The 12,445-nt window shown below is 41.3% G+C and overlaps 1 protein-coding gene across 23 annotated transcripts in view; it reads right to left on the bottom strand.

Annotated features, from left to right (window-relative positions):
• The window catches only part of LIMCH1 (LIM and calponin homology domains 1), a 367,162-nt gene that overhangs the window by 87,901 nt on the left and 266,816 nt on the right, over positions 1-12,445 (bottom strand). For all 23 annotated transcript variants that reach the window (XM_055435132.2, XM_055435131.2, XM_055435134.2 and 20 more), the window contains 3 exons: positions 12,024-12,054; positions 9,937-10,047; positions 916-1,111 (listed from right to left, as the gene is read on the bottom strand). In XM_055435132.2, coding sequence (XP_055291107.2) covers positions 916-1,111; positions 9,937-10,047; positions 12,024-12,054 — 338 coding nt within the window. The remainder of the gene's footprint in view (positions 1-915; positions 1,112-9,936; positions 10,048-12,023; positions 12,055-12,445) is intronic.

Genomic DNA, 12,445 nt, shown 5'->3' with positions numbered 1-12,445 from the left:
TAGCTAAAAAATAAAATTTTCATCTCAGACAGAAGACTTAAAGTCTCTAGAAATATTAGCTTCAATCAGAAGCTAATTATTTCTTTTTCTAGTAAAAAGAAATAGACACAAATAAAAGAATTCCCCTAAGAGTCTTTCTCCAAGTTTATACATGAAGAACCAAGCTATCTTCCCTTCTTATTAATAAAAGCACAAAGGCACAAGATAAGTAAGGTAAACAGCTCCTGAAAAAAAAATGCATTAAATTTACATCAGATTGCATGACCATACATTTTTGTAAAGAAAAATGATCATGCCTTTCAGGTGACATAAAATCCAGGAGATTTAAATCAAACCCAGCCTCTGAAGAAACAAGCAGTCTGGGTTGTGTTCAATACATTAAGGACCACCAGTATCGCTCTAGTCAACGGTCAGTTACCATAAGCATCTAATACTGGCAAAACCATGCCAATTAAAGTTTCACAGTCCCAAGCTTCAGAGCTGTCATAAGTGTGTGCAGTGTGTTTCCAGTTTGCTAAAGTTGATCCATTTTCACTTATACAGTATGGTACTCACTCAGGCATTTCCCTTCCTCGTACCTGGAACACATAAACCTCCAGCACACTTTATGAGCTAATGGTCTGTACAGCGTCTTGATTCACTAAGACCCAGGGAGGAATGATGTAACACATTTTCCAACAGAAGATATGCTCAGCGAGGCAATGTTCAAACCAATTGCTGGCAAAGGCAACCCAAATTCTAAGGACCACCATAAAACAACATTAAGAGATTTTTTTTTTTCTTCCTGCCAGTTTAGAGTTACCGCAAGGTAGGTATGGAGTCCGCTTTCCCAGTGCCAATCTCTCGGCTGGGAACAAGGCAGCTCTTGTTAGTGTTTGATTCTAAGAAGTGCAGTTTATTAAGGCTCTGACCTACCATCACTGCTTCCCCTGAGGACTACATCTGGCGAAGGAGTCTGCCGGGAACGGGAGCCAAAGGAGTCCAGGCTGTCGAAGGAATCATCTCTGCCGTGTCGAGGGGGAGAGAGGGAGTCGCTGCGCTCGGAGTCCCAGCAGTCGATGTAGCCACTGTCTCGAATACTACGTTTAGGGCTTTCAATGTCATCAGTCTCCTGTTCAAGAAGAAAACAAAAGGATTACAGACATTATTGCAACAGACATAGAGCCTATGAATATCAGGAAAATCAGTTCCCAGCGGTCTCCAAAAAATCCTGCATATAGAATCACTGTGGAAAGGCTACAGCAAGCAGTTATCACATTGATTATCATCTGCAAGTCAACATTTCATTCTTCAATCCTAACCTGCTACAACTTTCTCAATCAGAAAATCACACACATTAAAAAAAAAGAAATCCTCAGGCATCTTGTTGTCCACAATGTTTAAAAAAAAATTCAAGAAATTAAGGATAAAAGATCATCAAGTTTGGATTCACAAGAATACAATAAAAGACGAAAAGAATAATGAAAAACGAAAACCTTAACCTTGACCCGTCTTTCAGGATCCATAACTGCATGTCTGTTCCGGGACCAGCCCCAAGTTTAGCTGCACAACTGCTTCTGTTTATGCTGTCTGGCTAAGGCACACAGCATTTGTTTTTGCAGCAGAATCAGTTTCATAAAATCCTGGAGCAGTATGCTCCATCTTCTGCTACCTTGAAGGGAAATTCCTGCTCTGAAAAGGAGCTGTCTTTTCTGGGGCAAAAAGTTTAAAAAAAAAAAAAAAAGGCAGTGAAAAATATGCAAAATGCTTTTCCTGATGCTTCAGAAGAATCCAGGCATGCTCTCACTCTCGGCCAGCTCTTGGCGCTGGGGGAGCTGAAAGCACTTGTGGCTGACCCACATGTTCAGAGCAGTGAAAACAATGGCTGTCTTTGACAGCCTGTGATTATAAATTCTTTCCAGCACAAGCAGCACATACTAAAACACTGAAACTCCAGCAGAAGAAAGGTCAGTCAAAGCCATCCTCACCCTCATATTATAATAAAAGCCTTGTTCCCGCCAGTGTCTTAGCATTAATTACAAGAGTCCAAGCTGACGAAAACAGAAATAACTCCGGTCACTCAAAGATAAACCTCAGTTTAATCTCTCCCAGACTGTTGCTTAAAATCAGGGCTGGGAATGACATCCACAAAGCCTGGAAGTTCCCACTGCAGATTTCCTGGGATGCTCAGGCAGGTCCCCTCCACACGCCCCATAGAAAGGAAAAACAAAAAACAAAACAAATATACTCCATGTTAGCAATTTTTAAACACTGTCTACACTGACTTTTATGCCCACCACAGCCAGTGTCTTTGTAGGAATTGCGTCCAGCAGCTTCTATCAGTTATAACCTCTGACTCTGACTTTAGTTAGATCCTCTGACTCTCCCCAGTGGAGGACCCTCTGGGGGAACAGAGGGGCTGTCATTCACAAGGCACACACAGATCTTGCATCAGGACTCAGAGTGAGCGAGAGGGGAAGGGAAGTGTGGAGAGGGGCACGCCACACTGAGGGCCTGGGTGAGTTCAGCCGACATGACCCTCTGGAGGAAGGCAGAATTTCCAGTTATGGAAATGAAGGTAGTTTACTTGTAGGTCAAAAGTTAACCAGGACTTGTACAAAAGCCAGGCCTGACTTTTAGCACGGAAAGGAAGAACTCATGACTAACTGAAAATTATATATCTAAATTGGATATGGTTTTACATTTAATTTCTTTGGAAATGCAAGTAATTATCTTGGATTATTTATCCACTGAGAACAGGCCAAATGGCTAATGTTATTGAACACTTACTCTGTGTCCCGGGCTATGCCTGATGCTTTTTGTAGGCTCTATTATTCAATCCGCACAACCTACTCCCCAGTGATGTGGTTGACATTGTCCCCATTTTATAGAAAAGAATCAGAGAGTTTGAGTAACTTGACTGAGGTCACACAGTAATCAGCCAAGCTGTGATTCTGACAAAGGACTCTGTCTCCAACTAGCAAATGGCAGAAGCTGACAACATCTGATGAACTTCAGTATAGTGACAGCTGTCATCATCAGCATCACCTCTTCCAACTGCTGTATACTTACTGCCTGCTTATGCTTGCATGCTAAATCGCTTCAGTCGTGTCTGACTCTGTGCAACCCTATAGACTACAGACCACCAGATTCCTCTGTCCATGGGATTCTCCCAGCAAGAATACTGGAGTGGGTTGCCATGCCCTTCTCCAGGGGATCTTCCCAACCTAGGAACTGAACCTGTGTTTCTTATGTCTCCTGCATTGGCAGGTAGGTCTTTACCACTAGTGCCATCTGGGAAGACCCATGCTTATACTGGATGATGCTAACCTGGATAGTGCCCCTTCACTAAATGCTGTTTATGCCTAGATTCCCAACCTATACCTGCTGCGAAAGAGAAACAGTTTAGAGTAGGTTAAAAGCATGGTCTTGGAAGCTCAGCTGACAGTTTAAGTCCCGGCTCCAACCCTTGTCAGCTGTCTGACCTTGGGCTAGTTATTTGACCTTGACCAATTTCAGTTTTCTCATCGGTAAAATGGAACAAATAATATTTATCTCATAGGGTTGCTGGGAGGGTTAAATTACTACATGGAAAGCATTCAGAAAAATGCCTGATGCTTAAGTGCTCAAAAAATGTTAGCTATGCATTCATTTGGCATGTAAATGTCAATATATAAAATCATACAAAATTTATAAGTGCAGTTAAGGACATAATCTTATATAAACACTGATATTCTTCTATCTCCTTCTCCATTTATATCCCATAACTAGATGCCTTGGGCCCAATTTCCCATCAGGGAGGGCAAACACTTAGGAAGCCCACATCTAGAAATGACACAATTTTACAAGCTGCTTGGTACAGCATTACAAAACTGGATTTTCAAGAAAATAGTATCAAATTTTATTTTCTTGGGCTCCAAAATCACTGTGGGCAGTGACTGCAGCCATGAAATTAAAAGACACTTGGTCTTTAGGAAAGCTATGACAAACCTAGACAGTGTATTAAAAAAGGAGACATCACATTGCCGACCAAGGTCAGTATAGTCAAAGCTATGGTTTTTCCAGTAGTCATGTGTGGATGTGAGAGCTGGCCCATAAAGGAGGCTGAGCGCTGAAGAACTGATGCTTTCAAACTGTGGTGCTGGAGAAGACTCTTGAGAGTCCCTTGGACTGCAAGGAGATCAAATCAGTCAATACTAAAGGAAATCACCCTGAATATTCATTGGAAGGACTGATGCTGAAACTGAAGCTCCTTTGGCCACCTGATGCGAAGAGCCGACTCATAGGAAACGATTCTGATGCTGGGAAAGACTGAGGGCAGGAGGAGAAGGGGGCGACAGAGGATGAGATGGTTAGATGGCATCACAGACTCAATGGACATATTTTGAGCAAACTCTGGGAGACAGTGGAGGACAGAGAAGCCTGGCAGTGCCTGGGATCACAAAGAGTTGGACATGACTTAGTGACTGAACAACAACATGTATCAGGAAAGCTTTCCCAGACACCCAAATGTCTCCCCTACCCTACCCTACAAGTCACAAGAGAAAAGAAAGGAAAAAAAACCTGAAAGTCAGGGTGCTTCTTGGAGCTTCAGCTGCTTTCTCACAGGTAGTTAGGGGAAAGAAAAATAGAAAGGCCATTCTGTTCATGACTTCATAGAGAGCCAAGAATAAAACCTTGGATCAAGTGAGAGCTGGAAGCTGAATGGCAGCTTGACAAATGTAAACCAGGCCACCTGCGGCCATCCTTGGCCATAGAAACCTCAGGGTGAAGCAAGAGATTGGAAACAAAGATGTGGATCTTAGCAAGATGAACAATTTTATTGGGTTCCATCAAGTCACTCAAAGGCAAGCTTTGCGAGAGGGGTTAGAAGATATGAACAACACAAAGGCTTACACAGTCTAAATGTTCCTTTCTTCACGTCTATTATGTTGTCTGTGCTTCCCATCTAGTTGCCCAGTAGCTGCATCCTGTCATCTGCAGAGAGCACTCCAAGGAGAGGGGATAAGACTTAAGGCTCTCCAGTGTGCTAATTGTCGGCTGTTCCAGTAAAAGTGTGTTAATGAATGGGGTGGGAACTACTAGCTTCCACAATATTTTTGGATTATTTCACTCATCTGTCCTCTTCTTATCCTCCTTTGTCGGAGATAATGAGAACCAGCTAGGGTTGGTGAATGACTTACGCTTTCTGAGAAACTCCAGACGCCTCTGTTTTACTACTCACCATTTTCTGCTTCTTTTGATTTATAAGGCGGTTAAAATCTACTCTGGAGTGTTTTAGGTTCTACTTTTTCAGCCTGATGAGCTGTCTCTACCCTCCATGCTCTGGTTGGGAAGTTATTCATTCCACAGATACTGACCAAGCATCTTCTATGTGCCAAGCACTGTCTCAGTTCTGGGGACATAATGTTATGCAAACTCGAGAAACACCCTGTCCATCTTGGGCCCTACACTCTAGCAGGGAAGAAAAAAAGCAAACAAAAACACCAATAAATGAAGACAAAGTTGGACTGTATGTATGATAAAAAAATAAAGCAGATTAAGGGAAGAGAAGTTGATGGTGGCTGTCATCTAGGGCGAGGTCTTGTATTTGTTGGTTTATCCAGCTCCCCGCTCTTTATCCCCATGTTCTGCTAATACCCCTCTGTCTGAAATAAGAGTTCAGTTCAGTTCAGTCGCTCAGTTGTGTCAAGCTCTTTGCGACCCCATGAATTGCAGCATGCCAGGTCTCCCTGTCCATCACCAATTCCCGGAGTTCACTCAAACTCATGTGTATCGAGTTGGTGAAACAGGAGTAGTTTAGGCCAATCACAGTATACCTTGCTCCCGGTCACACTGATTAGCTCAGAAATAGAACCCACACTGGGCCAGAGTACACCCCAGGAATTTTCAACCAGGGCCCAGGGAGGAGAATTCCTTGCCTTTCTGGGCAAGGGGCTAGAAGCAGAGAATTCTGCTTTTGGCCATAGTCTCTGCTATGACAGAATGTCTATCTATAGGAGGAGAGGATGAATTCAAAGACAGACAGGAAGAGATGAGAGAAAGAAAGAGAGAGAAAGAACCTGGAAAGTCAACATAGTTCCAGACCCTGACATCTCTACGGCCACCCTCATCCCCTAGGTTCTTCCTTTAATCTCACTATTCTTGTAGTAACTCCCCTTGGTTTAGCTTAGGTGTCCCCTCCTTTGGGAGACCTCTGACATATCCAGGCCCAGTGAAAGGGCATTATCACCATGCCTTCAGAGACCTTTACTGTCTAACGCAATAGCAACCTACTATGAACACCTAGTATGAGCCAGACACTTATGTTAAGGGCTCTACATGTATTAAGTGCACTATAGAACAAGTTGTACCGTAGTTAATCAGTTTTAGCACATTTCTCCTACTAGAAAAAAAATGAATATGAAATAAATTGTTGTGAGCCTTTGTGAAAGAAAAGCTTTAAATTTCAAATTTACTTCAGCCTGAGGTTGTGCAGAAGAGATTCCAGTTGTCTTTCAGTATCTGTTTTCCAGTTTTCTTCCAGTGAAAATACCCATAATCTGCTTTTTATTTTTTAGTGGGAGGCAGGACATTGTAATTTTTTAAATTTATTGGCTGTGTTGGATCTTTGCTGCTGCGTGAGCTTTTCTCTAGTTGTGGTGAGCAGGGGCTACTCTCCAGTTACAACGCACAGGCTTCTCATGGCAGTGGCTTCTCTTATTGTGGATCATGGCTCTAGGGCATGCAGGCTTCAGCAGCTGTGACATGTGGGCTCAGTAGTTGTAGCTCCCAGGCTCCGCAACACATGGGATTTTCCCAGATGAGGGACTGAGTCCATGTCTTCTGCGTTGGCAGGCAAATTCTTTACCACTGAGCCACCAGCAAAGTCCACATGCAGTTTTTAGATGAAATAAAATCTACTTTCCTCAAGTCTTTCCTTGCAGCTAGCAACGGATATGTGACCAAGTTTAAGTCAACAGGATGTGAACAGAAGTGTAGTGCATGACTTCCCAGAAGTGTCTTTAAAGTAAGGCACAGAGCTTTCTTCTTCTCATCCCTGATTTCTCTTGGTTAAGAGGAAGATGTAAAGACTAAAGCTTGCGTGGCTACCTTGGATCAAAAGGCTATGAGTTGAGGATCATGGAGTAAAAAGACAGTAGGCCCCAGCTGGTCACAGAACCTCCACACGAGTCCCAGAAAGCTCATGTCCAGATCTTACTTATGCAAGTTTGACATAAAACTCTATCTAATCTAAGCCATTGGTAGAGTTTTCTGTATTTACCAGCCAAACTCAATCCTAATTGATAAAATGAGATAATACACACTATTGTTGTTTAGTCGCTAAGTCATATTTAACTCATTGTGACTCCATGAACTGCAGTATACCAGGCTTCCCTGTCCTTCAGTATCTCCTGGAGTTTTCTCAAACTCATGTCCATTGAGTCAGTGATGCTATCTAACCATCTCATCCTCTGTAGCCCCCTTCTCCTCCTGCTCTCAAGTTTCCCAGCATCAGGATATTTTCCAATGAGTCAGTTCTTCACCTCAGGTGGCCAAAGGATTGGAGCTTCAGCTTCAGCATCAGTCCTTCCAATGAATATTCAGAGTTGATTTTCTTTAGGACTGACTGGTTTGATCTCCTTGTTGCCCATGGGACTCTGAAGAGTCTTCTCCAGCACCACAGTCTGAAAGCATCAATTCTTCTGTGTCAGCCTTCTTTATGGTCCAACTCTCACATCCATACATGACTACTGGAGAAACCAATCTAATATTTCCAGTTATCAAATAGACCAGTGAAGTTAGGTGTTACTTTCTAGTTTACATAGAGATATGGGAGCACCACAGCTGGGTTTTTTTACTTGTTATGCTTTGTCCAGTGATACTAACTACTCCCTTGTGTCCTGTGACATCTATATTCATTAAAAAGGTAACAGCTGTTCACACTAGCAGGTTCTTTCAAGGCAGTTGTTAATAACTATCTCAAAAGAAAGGGAAGTTAGGAGAGACTCTGCAGCTCCAGAGACCAAAAGAAAGTGAAGTCACTCAGTCGTGTCCGACTCTTTGCGACCCCATGGACTGTAGCCTACCAGGCTTCTCTGTCCATTGGATTTTCCAGGCAAAGGTACTGGAGTGGGTTGCCATTTCTTTCTCCAGGAGATCTTCCCGACCCAGGGATTGAACCCAGGTCTCTGGCATTGTAGGCAGACGCTTTACTGTCTGAGCCACCAGGGAAGACCAATATATGCTCATATTTTTAAGGAGCCAGACTAGCAGTAAGAAATGTCAATAATGAGAAGAAATTACACTTCCAGAGAATCAAGCAGGGAAACTATGAGGCAGAGCTTTTAAAAAGTTTAAAACAAATAATCCATCTATCATTATCCAAGTCCAGATTTAACAAAAAACAGTAAACATTTAGATTTCACAAATCCAGACTAAACCTTACCTTTGTACTTTGCCTAAGTAACTCTTTTGAGTTAGATGAAGATTAAAGGACAAATAAGAGTTAAGGCTAAGAAACAATGTGTTTGAGCGGTGTGTTTATTTTTCAAGGAATTGAGCTTAAAGGACTTTGTTTATATGTGTTATGACCGATATGAAAGCTTTGTCCATTTAAACATTCATGAGCCAGCCTTTTTCTAGCCAAACACAAAGAACTGTCAGAACTATTTGCTTTAAGGAAAAAAAGAATAAATCGTTAGAAAATTGTAGCAAATTCTTGCTTTCAGTATTAAAAGCAAAACTATAAAATACAGAATGTCTCTCACTGAGGTCTCATTAGTGCATTTAGTTTTCATGTTAAAGGAAACAGGTGGAAGGCCTCAGTCATCTCGGCTGCACTACAGGTCTTATCCAAAATCCATGGGTGCTACTGATTCCAAAATGAGTCTTACCTACTCATTGAGGCTTGCTGGGTGGGGCTGCTTCCGGGTGATACCATATCTTAGTACTTTGGGTGAATTCTTATTTACTGCTGCATCTTTAACAGGCACACATAGGCAGCCACACACAAAACACACTACTTTTTCTTGGACAAATCCCTACTTTAGGTCAGTCTTTCCCACAATTAAATACACAAAGCTCTGACTATTACAACGTTTTCCAAATTTTCAGGTCATTCAAATGCAATGGTCATAAGATACACATCTTAGAAGAGTATGTTTCTAATTTTTCAGAGACCAAGGCAAGAACTTGGCCAACGTTACCTCACCCATACCAAGGACCTGACAGGTAAGCAAAATGACCTTTAGGATCAAAGTGCAGAGCAAGTCTTCATTTTTGTATAATACTGTGTTGCTTCATTCAGGCATTATTTCCCCAAGAAAGTAGGCACTGAGCTCTTTGGCACCCAGAGTAATATACTGACAGACTGAATTTGCTCTTTGGGAATTAAAGTTGGATAGAGATAAGCCCGAGAAGACTCTTGAGAGTCCCTTATACTGCAAGGAGATCCAACCAGTCCATTCTAAAGGAGATCAATCCTGGATGTTCATTGGAGGGACTGATGCTAAAGCTGAAGCTGCAATACTTTGGCCACCTCATGCGACGCGCTGACTCACTGGAAAAGACTCTGATGCTGGGAAAGGTTGGGGGCGGGAGGAGAAGGGGACGACGGAGAATGAGATGGCTGGATGGCATCACCGACTCTGTGGACCTGAGTTTGAGTGAACTCCGGGAGTTGGTGATGGACAGGGAGGCCTGGCGTGCTGTGCTTCATGGGGTCGCGGAGAGTTGGACACGACTGAGTGACTGAACTGAACTGAACTGAGAGATAAGCCCCCCCATTCTCAGAAGGGAATAAAATTTCAGGTAGGTGTGGGGTATAGGAGGAAAAGCTGTCATTGGTAAGACACATGACATCTTTGGCCTGTGCAATTTTATCACGCGGACCTGTAATGATCTTAAAATCAAGCAAATGTGTAGATTTCCCACCTTGTCTAAACCTCACGCGATGAGGAAGAAAAGCCAAGTTACCTTTCTCATCTGAGCCAGCAAGCCTTCAAACTCCTTCAGGTTCAGTGTAGTCCCACTGTACGAGGCACAGCTGTTCGCTGCTTTGCCCAGCCAGTAAATGGTTACTAGCACCTGTGATACAGAACCATGCACAAAGAATTACTTTTCAACTAAGAGTCAATAACGCTCCTCTAACAGAAAAGCAGGAAGAGAGAATGCGAAACACTAATTGACAAAAACCAGCTTCCATGAGGTATCCATTCTAGGTAAAATTGTTTTACTAGGACCCCAATGCTGCATCAGTCAACACAAACATGATTCAGTAGTGAAAATGAGACCCTAGTTTTAGGAAGAATTTGGTTGCGAGAATGTGAGCAGGAAGGAAAAATAAATCTTCCAAAACTACTTTCATGTCATGAAGGTTTCAAAACCAGGAAGCAAAAATTTTCAGAAACTCTGGCGTCTTTACCCAGACAAGCAATGAAACAGGTTGTCAATTCCTTTCAAGAGTGGTACTTTTAAAGGCCCATAATTTCTGCTTGCGGGCACAGAGGTTCTGCTAAGGCCATTAGCAAAAATTTTTCAAAGGAGTGAGAAAACATAATTAGTGGTTTCCAGAACAAGAACAACAAAATATATCTAATTAAAGTCAGAGGACAGCAATGTAATGAAGAATACATTCTTCAGAGACCTAGCTCTGGGGTATAGTTAGTTAGATTCCTATTAATCTGAGATGGGAAATTTTGGGCTGGGCAAGACTACTGCCAATTAGCAACTGTTTGAATGTTTAAGAATGTCTATGAATATTCACTGGTCTGAAGCTTCAGTCCTAAGTTAATTTTGTCCTGTTTTTCCAAAGAAACTGTCCACAAAAGCGAATTCTCTTTACACTGATTTTCCCACAGAACCCCACAGGGGTCATCTGAAGATGAACTCCATAAAGTTGAATGACCGGGATCTCAAGCCTATGGAAAAGCTAAGACTATGACTTTGTTTTCACATTTGGTCTTAATGCTTCAGCTAGGCTGGGAAGTATTTACTGTACCTCCCTCTATTTGCGGGGCCAGAAAATGCTTTGGACAACATGATATATGTACAAGCTTCCAGATGGCAACAGGCCCAAAATATGGTTATGTGCATCATTGCTACGATGTAATTTGGTTTTCTACCTCTGTGGGAAAATGTTAGTCTAAGAATCCTTCAAAACTTCCAGAAATTCTTTTTTAAATGATTACTTACAAATAAATTTCTAGAGTACAGACAATTACAGATGTCAGGACATGAACTAGGCCCATAAAATAACTCATGTGTGCTAAGAGTGTGAGGCTCTCTTGAAAAGTGTAATAGGGGAACAAAAGACAGGACTGTGTTGTGTTTTAGATTATGGGGTTTCTGTTTAAAATTGTATGATGAAAAATGCACATAACCCTGGTTTTATAGAGGAAGAAAAAGGAGGTAAGAATGAGAATGTCAGTCAAATATAATAGCACCCTGGAAATTTTTTTAAAAGTGGAGGGTCACAGCCAATTTAAAAATTTTATATACAGAAGGTCATTTCGTACACTCTTCAATTTAAACTTAAAAGAGCACTAATGTACTTGCCCTTGGAAAATAAGATCTAACTAGAAAAAGATGATTTTGGAAGGTACTAATAAAAACCTCAAAAGATTAATAGCAAAAAAATACACAAAAGGTACAGGCCCACAACAGTCAATGGTATTTATATTATACTAATATTTTCCCAAAACCAACTTGCCCAACTGCTTAATTTAATAACCCCATCTGTGCTTACCCACGGCAAGGAAGTAATGTTAGTGCTTGGACAGATCATTGTGTTTAAGAAACCAAATTACAAATAGAGTGCAAGCTTTCATTTATTTCAGATGGAGCTCTTATCTAATTAAAGAGACACCCCCCTGAAAAAAACTACCATTTTTATTTCTATCACTGACATTAATTTTTCTACCGGAGGCACATATACTTGTTTTCTAAGAATGATTCTTTCTAGCTAGGCATTCGAGAGGCACTGAACTTATGAGGTAAAATTTAAACCTGAACCACCAACGTTAGAAGGAGAAAAGCTTAGAAAGTGAAGCTAAAACACTTACATTTTTCAGCTTCCTACTATAATCAAGACTCCTAATTAGGAAAAAGGAAAAGAAAATACGATCAGTTTCTTCACTGTGATCTTCATTTCAACATCTCTAAGATATATGTGAAAGCTAACAAATACAATGAAATCATCAGAATATATTATTTTTAAGGTCTACGATTAGTAATTTCAGGTACTAAATAAAATTACTTAGAAAACAAAATATAGAAGGATAAGATGGGATTAAAATTCCATAGTACACCATGGAAAGATGAATGTTTTGTAACATCTGGAAAATGAAGAATTCCATTTAAAACCAGGACTGTTTATATTTGTATACTCAAAGCTGAACTGTTCAAGTAAAATTTTGCCTAGGTTATATATCACTGTCAAACTGAATTCTGACTGCACTTCCAAAATCTTCTTTATACAAGTACT

This window comes from Moschus berezovskii, chromosome 5 (genome assembly GCF_049115385.1).
Source record: "Moschus berezovskii isolate FMDL1 chromosome 5, NW_MosBer_1.0, whole genome shotgun sequence".
In the NCBI taxonomy this organism is placed as follows: Eukaryota; Metazoa; Chordata; class Mammalia; order Artiodactyla; family Moschidae; genus Moschus; species Moschus berezovskii.
The sequence above is the reverse complement of the archived record's forward strand: the minus strand, read 5'-3'. Positions and strand labels throughout refer to the sequence as shown.